Source organism: Vespa velutina, chromosome 8 (assembly GCF_912470025.1).
Source record: "Vespa velutina chromosome 8, iVesVel2.1, whole genome shotgun sequence".
NCBI classification, from domain to species: Eukaryota; Metazoa; Arthropoda; class Insecta; order Hymenoptera; family Vespidae; genus Vespa; species Vespa velutina.
In genome coordinates this window covers 5,070,062-5,084,873 of record NC_062195.1, presented here as the reverse complement: position 1 = coordinate 5,084,873, position 14,812 = coordinate 5,070,062, and the positions used below count along the sequence as shown (strand labels likewise).

Below are 14,812 nucleotides of genomic sequence, written 5' to 3'. Positions count from 1 at the left end.
CGACAAATAATGGATCTTGCACCACTCGGTGTTCCCTTTTCTTTTTCTTCTAATAATTCAGCGGTAGTAAGTCATTAAATTACACGGTCGTCTTCTTAAGATCATTTCTATTAAAACGTCATTATTTCAACATTCTTAAGAGTATAGAACGCGAGAGTAAGAAAATATCATCTATTGGTTGAAATCTATTGATTAGGATATGGAGATAAATGATAAATATACTGGTTTTCGGGTTTGCAAGAATTCATTTATGAGAATTTCACTTATAAAATATCTTTCAGGTATTCGTTCCATCAAAGATTTATTATTGAGCATAATCGTGATTCTAGTCTAGTGGAAAGTAAGCTCGAACTCGCATTTCTTCGGATACTCCATCGGTGGACAGATGGACGGACGGTTCTGATCAAAGGAAGAGAGATTAGTTTAAGATCAGCGAGCTAGTTCTACTCTCGGCTTCAGCTGTGCTGCTGGCACTGGTTGAAGCATCATCTCCTAGGAGGCTACTGGAATCGCTGCTGGAATTGCTGCTAGAATCGCTGCTGGCACCGCTGCTGGCACCGCTGCTGGAACCGCTGCTGGAATCGCTGCTGGCACCGCTGCTGGCGGATGAGGCGGATGCACTGGAAGCACTAGTGCTAGAGGACGAAGATATGGAGGATTCTAGAGCAGCTGCGGAAAGTGCTCGGATATCGGCATTAGCGTAAGCGGCTGCTTTAGCGGTGGCTGCGGCGGAGGATGCAAGCGCTCTGGTCTCGGCTGCGGCGGATGCTCCGGCTTGAGCTATACCAGCTTGACGATCATTTCGTCTGGAAGCAGCAGCTTCGGCTGCGGCGACGGCACGCGCTGCTGCGGCCAAATTAGCACCTGCTTCGGCATCGGCGCGTGCTTTTGCAGCGGCTGCGGCTGCCGCAGCAGCCTCCGACTGAGCGGCAACGGCTACACCGGCCTTGGCCTTGGCATCAGCTATAGCTTTTAGAGCCAAAGTGGCCTTCCTTTCGGCTTCCGCGGCGGCGGCCGCGTTGGCAGCCGAGTCTCTGTTCGAGGACTCTGATTGTTCAGTCGCGCGAGCTTGCGCTTGTGCGGAGTTTTGCGCGAGCAATAAACATTTTTCCGCAGACGATTTGGCCGCTTCGGCGCTCGCCTCGGCCTTCGATGAGGCACTAGCCGCACTTTCAGATGCACTGGCCGAAGCTCGAGCTAACGACGCGGCGTTCTCTTGAGCGGAAGCTGCGGCTGACATCGCTGCTGCTGCGGCAGCCGCCAATCGATTAGCTTGGTTGCTGGCATCGCTGGCAATGTTAGCCTGCGTTACGGATGCTGTTTGTGCTTGAAGAGCAGATTGACCCAATCCCAAGGTGTCCGAAAGCATTTCTGCGGATGCCGCAGCCGTACTTGCAGCCCCCGTACCTACAAGGGCTCCCTCAATGGCGATACCCCTTCTTGATTCGTTAGATGCTTCTGTACTAGCGCTGGCACTAGCACTAGAGCTAGAGCTAGCGCTGGAGCTAATGCTAGAGCTAGAACTTGAGCTAGAGCTAGCGCTTGCGCTTGTGCTAGAGCTAGCGCTTGCACTGGATGAATCTTCCCAGCTAGATAACGATCCCGATGCCCCTGATTCTCTCGCGTTTGTGATGGATGAATCTTCCCAAGCAGATGAAGATCCCGCTGCGGTTGACGCTCTCGCGCTTGCACTGGATGAATCTTCCCAAAGAGATGACGATTCCGCTGCGGTTGACGCTCCCGTGTTTTCGCTGGATGAATCTTCCCAAAGAGATGACGATTCCGCTGCGTTTGACGCTCCCGCGCTTGCACTGGATGAATCTTCCCAAAGAGAAGGCGATTCCACTGCGGCTGACGCTTCAGCATTTGCATCCGATGCTGCCCACGATCTGTCGGCATGGACACTGAGCACACAGGCTCCCAACAAGAGCGACGACACGAGCGTTGAGAGATACTTCATCTTCGTAGGGTCTTCGTCGATTGATGCACCTGCACCGTTACTCCTCCATTTTATACCATATCGCACAACTGTCTAAACATTACACGCTACTTGCTTTGTCCGTACTTTAGTGCTTTTAAAAATCTGTTTGGTGTATGAATACGCAGCCGGCACGCGAACGTTTTTGCGTCATTATTGCTCTACTAACATGCGTTTCTTTAATTTTACCTAAATATATCTTGTAAATATTAAATTATTATCCTTTGCCGTATTGTTACCTGATCGTTTGTTTTTAAAAGATTCAACATCTTTTTAACATTCTATTCTTTCACGGTTTCTCTTGTATATGTACCCCTATAAATCAAAAAGTGAATCATATTATATTGGCATAAATTTATTGTTAAATATTTGGAGCATTGAATCGATAGTTTTTTATTTTATACATTATATAAATCTGAAACACTGTTGTTGTTAATCAATACAGTCGATTCTTATCTCTTGTTTATGTTATGTTAAAATAGTCGAACACTTAAAACATCTCAGCCACTCGAAACAATAATATTGAGAAATAAAACAGATATTGTTATTATGATAGTATCTATATTATTTATATTATGTTGTTTCATTAAATAACAAACGCTGTTACTCTCATTATTTTGTAAAACATCGTTTATTAAAGAATAACTATTTATGTCAATTTTATGACATATCGAGTATTCTTGAAAAATTATAGTTTTCATGTGAAGATTATTCGATTGGATACTTCGATTATGATTTTGCATATATTTTTATGCAAAGATCATTGCATTAGAATTTAATTAATAATATATATACTCTAAAGAACACACATGTTATATCTCATCAAGTTATATATGCATATCTATATATACTTATACATATATATTGATTTCTAATATAAAATCATAATATCTGATATTTTTAAATCGATACTTTGTTAATTGCATAAATAATTGTAACTAGTAACAAATACGTGACGTTTGAGAAAAATAACAAATAATCCGTGTCTTTCTTAGAACAACGTAGAACAAAATCGAAGTATACGATTAATGTAAATGGCATTAAATAATTATTTTCAAATTTTAGCCTGGATCATATGGAGTGTGAAAGTTGATAATATCATCCTGGAAAATACATACAATAGGCATGTAATATTTTTTTTTAACAATCCTAAAATAGCTTTATTATATAAAACATGTAAAAAAAATGTCATCGACCAGGATTTAATTTCACCATTATTTACTAGGTATTGATCTTGTTCCGATCAACGAGATTTTGTAATTTTCTTTTTATAAAACAAGGAAAAAGAAAGACAAAGATAAAGTTTCTCTTTATAATATATTTATTTTTAATTAATGAACAATTATCCGTTCGATTACATAAAAGATGCTTGTACATCTGACGAAGCTAGAGAAGTCAAGACAAAACAACGTAATCGATTGAAAAGCATGTTAATCTTTATTATTAATTTTGGAATGACAAAATTTCAGTTATTTTTTCATTTTTACAAGTGATCGAGCTCTGGAATACATGAATCTTTCGTATTGGTAAACGCTTTGCTAAGACGATTTCGATCGTCGCACCGTTGTACGAGTCTCGAAATCGATTTAGTTTCCGGATGCGCTGCGAGAACTGGAGCTGGAACTGGCGCTAGAGCTGGCGATTGCAGAGGTTGACGATTCTGAAGAATCTTCGTTCCTCCATTTCCATGCGGATAACGCAGGGCCGGAACTAATTCTGCTACTTGCTCGTGCCAATGCTGCGGCTTGGGCTTTTAGTTGAGCAGCTGCACCAGCATCAGAGGCGAGACCAAGGTTGACTCCGTCTCTTGTGGCAGTGCCAGGCGAGGCCTTGGCTGCGGCGGAAGCCTCAGCTTTGGCCACGTTGGAATCCTGTCTGGAGGATTGGGTGCTTTCGAGTATAGCGAGATTTACGTTGAGCGTTTCAGCGGCCTCAGCTTGAGCGACCGCAGCAGATTGAGCGGAAGAAGTATCCTCGGCAGCGGAGCTTGCTTCAGCTGCTTGGTTCGCAGAAGCTTCGGCAAGACTGGTCGCTTTGTTATTAGCGTTAGCGGCAGCTGTGGCTAGTGCCTTCAATCGAGCTGCTTCTCTTCTCGTTTCGAGAGCATTGTCTCGGGTACGGATGGCCGCGGCAAGGTTAGCAGCAGCCGCACGACTTGCCTGTTCCGCTTCTCCATTCGCACGATTCTGCACTGCTAGACCATTTTCTGCGGCTTTGACAGATCTCTGATTAGCAGCTAATGCGGCGAGAGCTGCGGCGTCCGCCTTTTGGGCGGCAGCCTCTCCAGCGGCCAATGCAGAAATTGCCGCCGAAGATTTAGCAGCAGCAAGCGCTTGGGCCCTACTTGCGGCTTTTGCTGCCGCGACGGCTTCTTGCGTCCTTGCGGCTGCTCGTGCTGCCGCCGTAACAGCAGCTCTTGATCGGGCCAAAGCGGTCGCTCGCGTTTCTCGGGCAGATTTTTCGTCTGATGCAGCATTTGCTGAGGTACTGGCTCGAGCCGATGCGATCGCTGCCGCGCTAGCTCCTAATTGAGGTGCCCTATTCAAAATCACGTTCGGTGCTCTACCGGTAGCTGACGATCTCGAGGACGCGCTCCAGGACGCATCTGAAGACGCTGTCGCTGATGCCGAAGATTCCGCGGACGAGCTGCTACTCCCGGCAGCCAAGCCCCAGGTAAAAAGGCACGTTACGAGAATCGAGGGGATCTTCATCTTTCGTAGGACTTCGTAGCTTTGTGACAACCACCTATCATCCACCGGTTATATACCGTTACACGCAATTGTAAAAACATTCAACGCGATTACCGCGCTTCTCCAAATATTGCTGCATGTATTTTCCTCCCGCTATCGATTCTATTGTCATAATAAACTCGTTTATTTATCGTAAATATTACCGAGTACCGATAACGCTGCCATCCGACGCTTACTTTCTTCTTTCAGCTATCCTCTTTTTTTCGTTCCTCTATTTTCTATGATGTTTTAAATAATTTCAAGACAATTTCTTTTTTGTTATGATTATAACCAGAAAGTTACAAAATTACGATGTCATATTGTCGGTCTGTCGTGTAAATGCCGACCGGATTTTCAAAGAAAACGGTGAGTATTATAATATAAATTGACAGTAAAAATCAAGGTCAATCAAACTTTTTTTGAATTTTTCTCAAATTTTTGATAATATCGCATTATATATCAACATCATTTTTAACAAGTTTGATTGGCTTCAAACGTGTATCTCTTGCTAATAACGGCAGCAACACAAATCTACCTAGATATTATGATATATGAATAATATTTTCGAAAATGAAGAATATTTTTGTCAAAATTTCTGTAGACCATAAACTGCAATCTCGATTCTCTCTATGGGATAAATGTGCAAGTATAATAAAAAGAAATTCTTTTTCTGATAATAAAATAATAATGTTTATATAATATGTAATATCATTACAAAATAATGATATTAATATTATACGTAATATTTATAACAGAAACAGAATTAAAGAATTTCTAATTTGTATAGAAGGAAATCATATAAAATTATAGGTTTAAAATAAGCGTAAGAATGATTGTCATAAATGATTTGTCATTGATATCATGACAATCATGAAATCAATCTTAAAAGCCACTACAGATTTAAAGTAACTTATAAATTCAATTAAATTTAATTACACAGATTTCTTTCTTTATAATATATATTTTATTTGAAATCTTTGCAATGTTACAATAATATGTACATTAGTGTAAACAAGTGGAACAATCATATACAGGACATTCGAAGATCTTGAATACAGAGCATTATTTTGCACATAATAATTGTACTTAGATAGTAATTGTCCAAAAATAAGTAGTAAACGAAAGTTTAAACGAAGAAACATATGGGTTTAATTTTAAATAGAAGCATCATATATTAAATATCTAATCATGCATATATGATTTTTGTTAGATCAAAGGAAATATAAGGATAATCATAAATATTAAAATAAAGAAAATGTTTGAGATGATAAAAGAATTTTATTGATATTATTACAATTTTCGAATCGTTAATGCATCTGCTTTTGCTGCTTTTTGCCATTGCCCTATCTTAGGCAAAACTGAGGATCATATCTGGTGAATCTGCGATATTGCGTGCCACAAAAAGGGTTTGATGTTAAACGGGCAGCGCACAGAGACGTCGAAGGTAGGTAGTAGTCGATTAGAGTAATTAGGCGCTGCTACTACTCGAAGAGGCTGATGCCGAGGCTGATGCCGAGGCTGAAGCCGAACCCTCGCTGGAAGCACTTGCAGATGCTTTGCTGAGACGAGCGAGTTGAGCGTTAGCTTCTGCGAGAGCGGCAGCTTGTGCCGCAGCTGCAGCTATTGCGGCTTCTGCCCTGGATTGGGCTAAAGAAGCGGTTTCGGCTTGTAGGTTATTCGCACGATTTTGTACTTGAGAGGCGGAAGTAGCCTGAGCGGAGGCCGTTGATTGAGCGGCAAGTGCTTTCGTGATAGCTGTTCTGGCACGAGCTTCGGCGAGTATGGCCGAGGCCGCGGCTCTGGTGGTTGCGGCATTCGCGTTAGCTGCGGCACGAGCTTTCGCAGCAGCTTCAGCTGCTGCATTCTGCGAAGCACTGGCTTTCTGGAGGGCTTCCTCGGCAGCAGCAAGAAGGGCGGCTGCAGCTCTGTTGGCGACAAGCGAGTCAGCGTTGGCTTTCACTTGATTAGTGGAAGCTTTTGCGGCAGCAGCGGCAGAGTTCGCAGCAGCTTCCCTCGCAGCTCTAGCTGCGGCCTTTGCACGATTGGATGCCGAGACGAGAGCTTGCGCTGCCGATAAAGCCCTACGGATCCTTACAATCGCTGCATTTTCCGCCCTTACAGCAGCCTCGGCTAATACAAGAGCCTTTGCAGTTGCCTTATTAGCCGTAGCATCGGCGCTTGCTGCTGTTCTAGCTTGGGCATCCGCGGTAGCTCTTGCTAACGCAGCGGCCGCACCTAATCCGGCGTCTGTCTCGAGGAGCTCCCTGGCTTTTGAATCTTCTGATGAATCACTCGACAGTACCAAGCTGTCGCTACCTCCTCTACCCTTCTTCCATGCCTTAACTCTACTGTTATCGTTTCTCGAACTTGCTGAAGCCGAAGCCGAAGCTGAAGCCGAAGCCGAAGCCGAACCAGAAGCAGAAGAAGAAGCAGAATCCGAAGCCAGAGATGAGGACAAGGACGAGCTTGAAGACGAACTCGAGGACCAAGATGCTGCGGACGAATCACTGGTTTCAGACAACCTTGATGGCCCACCTTGGGCCACGCTGCCGAACAATGCGAGCAGGCAAAGCACGAGTGTCGCTTGTACGTTCATCTTGTATGGTACTTCGCAGATTGATACTGAATCATATACGAATACGCGATTATATACCTACAACGTTCAGCAACAATTGTATAAACACTTTATCCTACTGTTCTTCGTCCTAATACACCAATCAACTTCTTTTAAAATATTTTCTTTCGCCACCACTCATCCAATAGCACCGTATACAAATTCCTCTCCTTTTTTCCTCTTTTTTCGCTTTTACTCTAACCCGCTGTTGATTCAATCACGCCGCAGTCTCTTTTGTTTATTACCGTGCACTTGTCACTGTTGGCAAAGAAAATCAAAGCCCACTTGTCGTAAAGATTCTACTTAATAGACACAGCCTCGTAAACCATAGTCTTATGTTGCCATGAGACTTTCATTATATATCTTTCTTGTATTTTTGTTTACCTAATTCTTCTGGCAAGATTTGCACAATATACTTAATAATTATTTTTATCGTATTGATACAATCGATAACGATTATTGTAAATGTTTAGAATGAAGACAACGTTCGGACGTTGATATTTTATATCGAATAAATAACAAGCTCGTTGAACCAATTGCAACAATACGTTCAGCGAGTTAAAATAAACGATAGAAAATTATCATCGAAGGCAATTTTTGGCGTGTTATTAAAACTATTAAAAATACAAATAAATATTAGTTTGTACGTTTAATATTTCATTATTTTCACATTAAATAAAAAAAATATATAAATTCTTTATAGATGATTCAATAATTCCGCCACGAGCCATTACAGATGGATTAAGATATTAAATGAATTTTTTCATTCGTATTTATGCAGCTATTCCAAATATTTTTCAGTGATCGAAACAATAAATGGTTCATTCTTGTATGCATAATTGATGAATTTTTCGTTTTGACAAAAGTAGAAATGAAGAAATGTATTTCATTTATATGAAATCTTTTATTAAATTTAAGACATTATATACATCACACTTATTAACAACATTTGTAAAGAGATTAAAATGTTTTCCTTTTGTCAAGCAATTGATAATCAAATGCAAATTTTATTTATTGAGTCGAAAATTTGATGGAAGGGTAAAAACACGTAAAATTTGTTGAAATACAAGTAGAAGTAACATATATTGATTTATTCGGTTATTAATATTAATTTTTAAGTTATAAATATATAATTATTAAGCTATATATACATATATATATATATATATATATATATATATATATATATATTAAATTCTTTGTTTATATACTTGATCTTAACTTATTATTTATTTTTTTAATATAGTACTAATTTAAACTTAATTAATCAAATCAGAAGAAGTTAGATATAAGTATTGAATTCTGCCCGAAAAAAAGATAATTAATCAGCAATTTTTGCCCGAAAAAAAAATAATTAATTGGCAATTTCTGCCCGAAAAAAGAGATAATTAATTGGCAATGTTAACGCAATTATAGCAGATCCATCGTATCGTGTCTTCTTTTCTATCCTCTGAATTATTTTGATACGTTTGTCATAAAACGTCTAACGAAACGAAAGTAAGACATATAGAGTATAGAGGATGATAAAATTATATACATGCTAGATTCAAATTTATTTTTATTACAATTTGAGAGCAATTTAGACACTATTCCGCATTATTTAGACATTTCTGTACAAGAATTCGCTGGGTAAGCTACTTCAAAGTAGATATCTCATCGAAATGATTTGTTGGGTGAATATGGTAGCTTTCATTTTTTCGATCTACCAATCCTGGGACCAGATATTCTGGCTGGAAGAAGACCAGGAGGACGACGAAGACTCGGCGGAGGAGCTAGAAAGAGCTTCGGCAGAATTATCGGCGGAATTATCGGCAGAAGCAGTGGCGGAGGCACTAGCGGATGCTCCGGTGGAGGCACCGGAGGAGGCACCGGAGGAGGCATCGGCGGAAGTACCGGAGGAGGCATTGGAGGAACCTTCAGCTGATGCACCGGCTCCTGAACCAGTTGATGAGCCGGCTGTAGAACCGGCAGCTGAACGTGCTATTGAACCGGCTGCAGAACCGGCACTTAAACGGGCAGCTGAACCGGCGGTTGAACCGGCGGCTGTATCGGCGGCTGAATCGGCGGCTGAACCGGAAGATGAACCAGCATTAGAATCGGCTGCTGAACGAGCTGATGCACTAGCATCTGAATCAGCTTCTGAATCGGCTTCTCCACTGGCTGATGCACTAACCGATGCACTGGCCGATGCACTGGACGATGATGCAGAAGACCTGTTGTCAACCCAGTTTGCTTGTGCGTCCCTGGAGCTGCTCCTGGCTATGGCTGCAGCCTCGGCTGTGGCTTGAGCATTGGATGCTTTGGTACGAGCGCTGGCGGCAGCTTCAATAGAAGCGGTTCTGACTCTTGCATCGGCTTGTGCGCTGGCATCGGCGGCAGCTGATGCGGCGAGTCTCGCTGCTGCAGCAGCGGCTGCAGCAGCTCTGGCTTCAGCTTGGGCTTTAGCTGCGAGAGAGGCTGCGTTTGTGGAGTCTCTTTCGGCTTGTACGGCTGTACGAGTGGCTGCTTCTGCAGCAGCAACTGCGGCACGAGCCTTGGCCGCTGCGGTGCTTGCGTCAGCGGCAGCGGAGGCGTAGGCTAAGGCTGCCTTCTTCGCGGATAAGGCCTGAGCAGAAGCAGTCGCAAGAGCACCGGCTCCGGCATTAGCTGAGGTTGAAGCTTGGGCTGCCTCTGATTTAGAGCTGCTCGCAGCGGACTGGGCTTGGAGTGCCGATTTAGTCAAAGCTTCTGCTGCTTCTGCCGTTGCAATAGCTTGCGCGGAAGCCTTCCCTTGCGCGTTAACGGCTGCGTTAGTGGCTTGCGCTGCAGCGGCCGCGGTTGCGCGTGCCTTTGCATTCGAAGCCGCAGAAGCAGTCGCCTGTGCCAAAGCTTCTCCTTGAGCGGAATTCGCAGCTTTAATCGCTCGAAGAGTTGCCTTTGCAGCTGCTGCGGACGATGCGGTTATCGCAGTATTGCTCCTAGCACTGCTCACCAAATCCAGTAAGCTTCTGGTAGAACTCCTTTCTAACGGAAGCAACAACTGTCCTCTACTCTCTGAGGATGATGATGAAGCCGAAGATGCCGCGGAGCTTGAGCTTGAGCTTTCTGCTGCCGTGGCGAAGCCACTCAGAAGAAGTGTTGTCGCGAGTATCGTTAGGATGTTCATCTTCGATTGTGAATTCGAATATTGATGATCTTCCCTCGCGGCTGCTCGTTATATACCGATTCGTCCGCAATTGTCTAAATACTATGAGGAATGTGTGCTTTCAAGCTACATGTACAAGTCAATTCCCTCCGAAAATATTGTTTCAGTAATCTCCGAACACTTGCAGATCCTTCCCCCTCTTTTGAAAAATCAACGTCTAGACTCTCTTCCCCGATTATCACAATTCGTATGTTTCTTAAACTCAATTCTCCTTACGTATATATGTTCCTCACATTAAATTTTTGTTTACTCTTTATCAATGCATCCTCCTCCATTCGAAATATAAACATTGGTTTTTACATGAAATTATATCAATGCCTTAATGATGTTCCGAGTTCGTACATATGAAGAAACAAACATATTCGAGTTTCTTTGAATAAGTTCGCATGAGTGCTACGAGAGATGAAATTTGAAGTATACCTTAACTTTTAGCTTCGACATTGATCATTTTCCAAAAATATATCTTCTTACTATCTTCTTGCTATCTTCTTGCTAATATGATACCATATTAGTGGTAACATATTATTTTAAAATATGTTTTCAGCATGATCTTAATATTCGTTAAATTACATCGTAAAAGAAAAAAATGTATGCCTTGTATTCTACTTTAGTCACACGAAAGGAACGATAAAAAAGGTAAATACACATTTACTTTTTAATGTTAATAAAAAACGTTACCTTTATTAAATAATCGACATTAATGATAATTCATTTGATATTTTATAAAATAAAACATTTTGATAGAATGATAAAGCTTAAATGTGTATGTATATGCAATATAAATACGTATTTTCTTTTGTGGTAGCTATTAATATTAAATTGGATAATATAGTAAAAAATAATGCTCGATTTTCAATATATACACGGGAACAACTTGAGAACAATTATTTGAGAAAAATTTTGTCTACAAAGAAAATTCTTATTCGTGCATTATACGTATGTGAAATTTTATTACGATCGTAAAAACGCAAAGGAACAGTTTTGGATGTAATGAGAAAATAAAATTAACAAACAAACAATTCGTTTTCGATTTACTTTCGATTTCGTTTTATTGAATATGCAAAAGTTCGTTTTTCTTAACAACTGTATTTCATAATGCTCACGAGAGAGAGCATATATCAATAGGTTTGTAAAGGAGGATATAAATCAATCCTCATAATCAATTGGGATAAATGCTTTCAAAGGATTTCTTTCAGGGATCGAAAGTTCTGCCTGACGAACGTCGACCGCAAGAATATCCTGTAACGCGGCATTAGCTTCCGTGAGTGCGGCGATTTGCAAAACATTTGTGGTAATGGCTGCCGGTAAAGCTTCATTTTGAACTAAGGTTGCCGTTGACATTTCGTCGTTGGCCATCGATTGAACTAGAATAGCTGCTTGAGTTTCGTTCGTAGCTTCGTTGACTTTCTGTTTAGCGACGATCGCTTTACCCTCAACTATATTGGCAGCAAGTGCGTTCGCCGTGACCATTTTGCTCGCTGTTAAAGTCTGAAAGAAACTCTTTTTCTGTGCGATAGCCCCAGCTCGGGCGGCGATCAAGGCTTGCATTTGGGCAGCCTGGACCGCAGCCGCGAAGGCAACTGCACGCATAGATGCCATCTCTTCATCGGAAAGTGCTGCTTGGGCGGCGACTGATTTCATAGTAGCCTCCATTCGCGCAGTCACAGTTCTTTTCATCTTCTCGGCCGCATCCGCGGCAGCTTTATTAGCAGCTACAGATGCCTTCACGTAAGCTTCCGCTTTCGCGAGAGCATTAGCCTTTGCTTTCGCTGCCTTACTCGCTTGTATCTTCGCTTCCGCTTTTGCCTGGGCCAACGCTCGACGAACTACCTCCGCCTGCACTCTACCTTCGACCTCGGCACGAGTTTTCGCTTCGGCTATTACTCGAGCTCTATCTTCTTCGGCTTTGGCTTCGGGTTCGGCTTTGGCTTCGGGTTTGGCTTCGGCTTCGGCTTCGGCATCGGCTTTCACTCTCGCCGTCACTTCATTATTCGCTTTGTCCTCCATGGCACGAGCTTGAACCTTTGATTCTTCCTTCGTTTGCGCCTCTGCCGTCGCCTCCAACGATGCGCCGGTCTCTGGAACATGATCATCCTGTAGAACAGGATTAATTTTCCCATAACTTGTGCCTGTTGATCCTACTTCGCTCTTCGGACCTACCGGTTTGCTCAAAATCGCCTTCGCTAAAATCTCTCCATTCGATTTTGCTATTATCAAGTTAGACGAGTTCGAGTCAATCGACTTTTGATCATCACCGGACGACCAACTGTACGAACTTGAGTCAAGGACAGCCGCGTCATTGTTAACGCTCGTGCCATCAGCCAATGCTGATGCCGAAGATTCAACTTCCGTAGCTTTAACCGACTGCTGGTTGCTTATGAAACCCCAAAGAAGAAAATATGCCAAGTATATCTTCATCGTGGATGGAACTTCGTACATTGATGATGAATTTCTGTCTTTCGCGAATTATATACCTCATCGGACAATTGTAAAAACATTCCCGTTGTCACTCTCTATATTGTTGTGTTTATTCTCCAAGATGTTGTCTTTAAGAGACGTCTTTCTTTTATCTATCTATTTCTTTTTATCTTCTTCTTTCAAATATATCATTCGCTAGTTCGCAAAAGATTTTTTGCTGGTCATGAAATAACTAGATATACTTTGTATATCAAATTAAATAAAATCATAACTAGAATTCCTGATTCTATTCCATTCCTAGAATTCTGTTCCTAGAATCTCCCAAATTCGGATTGTTTTATATAATTATCATATTGAACTGAATAATATACGTTCGAAAAGGATTAATGAAAAAAGTTTAAACATCGATGAAATTTTTAATAAGATCAACGAATGTGTACTTTTATGAAATTTGTCATTTAATGATTTATTCCCAATTTTTATTTTTTCGCATAATCTAATGCATCAATCACGTACAATGATACTTATTAGTGTTAATTCTAATGTAATATGAATTCAAATTAATCGCAAAGGAAGATGTCGACACGCAAAAATTTTATCCTGTTAAAAACAAAATCGAGATTTTTTCACGTTTTACATTGAAAGCGAAAAGAACCGTAATCTTTCCATTCGCCTTGCTTATATATGTGCACAGTGTTTACATCGTCGTCAAAGTACACTTGCTCAGGAGTGGGAGATTGAAATTTCAAAGTATAACAATATGGCTGGATTTTGATAGAAACAGTAATTACGTCGTATCGAAGAAAAATAAGAAGCCAGATGATACGAGTCACGCCATCGCGTCGATACTTATCGAAACATATATAGATAATTCTCACCTTTTTTATCTATCTATATATATATATATATACATATATACATGTATTATTATTTGAATGTATTATATTATTAAAAAAAGAAATTCTTTTTCTTAAAGAAAATTAATAAAACAAAATCATCTATATAGCAATTTTAAATATCTAAAGAGAATGTCGAAATTTTTCTTTATATATTAAAAGTAACGATCGTTAGATTTATCATATTTAGATCAATTTAGATCTTTATTTAATTTAATTCTTTTCTCAATTTAGATCTTTTTTTTTTTTTTTTTTTTAATATCGCATTTTATGGTTATAAAAAGAGAAAGAATATAACATACAAAAAAATATATGATAATTACTTTCTATTGAAATTTATGATCATCTATATAATGAGCGAAATCATGTAAACTAATAGATATTATTGTTTAAGAATCAATTTTATCTGATAGTCTCTTTATTAATCTAGCGTTTTATAGAATATTTCAAACATAATGATAAGCATATCCATAACCACAATCTCGATATATCATAGTGAAAGGAGAAATATAAGATTACTTATGCCATCGAATGTCCATAACACATATTTATAAATGGTTACCATTTTACACACGCTTTCACTAGCATCGTATATACATATATACATATGTACGAATGCATTCTTCACAATAAGATATTAATTCGTCATCGTCATTGATTTGATTTATCAGAAAGTGTCGCGTCATTATCCTCTTTTGAGTAAATCTTTATACAAGATAAAAATGTGTACAAAAATAGAATGATCTCTTATGCAGTAATAATGGAGTTTAAGAAAGTACGAGAAAAAGATTATAGATCACAAAAAGTGATCTATTTTTAAAATAGAAAGATGAGATTCTTATAATAGGATAAATAGCCATTACAAAGTCGAATAAATCAAGAATGTGTTTATGAAGATACGTAAGTTGATGAGACAAAGTCGATTGTTTCATCATTTTCTTACATTATCGTTTGAATGACTGTTTTGTATGGATCTATAGTAATTTTTCATTT

The 14,812-nt window shown here is 40.3% G+C and overlaps 3 protein-coding genes across 3 annotated transcripts; all 3 read right to left on the bottom strand.

The window, feature by feature from the left end:
* Positions 1–306: 306 nt before the first annotated feature.
* LOC124951148 (pneumococcal serine-rich repeat protein-like) lies at positions 307–13,909 on the bottom strand. The gene is made up of 7 exons (XM_047498979.1): positions 11,654–13,909; positions 9,028–10,507; positions 7,524–7,579; positions 6,193–7,329; positions 6,002–6,065; positions 3,580–4,723; positions 307–2,032 (listed from the first exon to the last, which is right to left on the bottom strand). Exons 1-7 carry the CDS (start codon positions 12,942–12,944, stop codon positions 419–421), a joined length of 6,786 nt encoding a protein of 2,261 aa, XP_047354935.1. The 5' UTR covers positions 12,945–13,909; the 3' UTR covers positions 307–418.
* Positions 6,023–8,245, bottom strand: LOC124951001 (pneumococcal serine-rich repeat protein-like). Its single transcript, XM_047498661.1, has one exon. The coding sequence runs from the start codon at positions 7,301–7,303 to the stop codon at positions 6,176–6,178; it is 1,128 nt and encodes a 375-aa protein (XP_047354617.1). The 5' UTR covers positions 7,304–8,245; the 3' UTR covers positions 6,023–6,175.
* On the bottom strand, positions 8,632–11,184 carry LOC124951000 (pneumococcal serine-rich repeat protein-like). The gene has a single exon (XM_047498660.1). The coding sequence runs from the start codon at positions 10,464–10,466 to the stop codon at positions 9,024–9,026; it is 1,443 nt and encodes a 480-aa protein (XP_047354616.1). The 5' UTR covers positions 10,467–11,184; the 3' UTR covers positions 8,632–9,023.
* Positions 13,910–14,812: the final 903 nt, after the last annotated feature.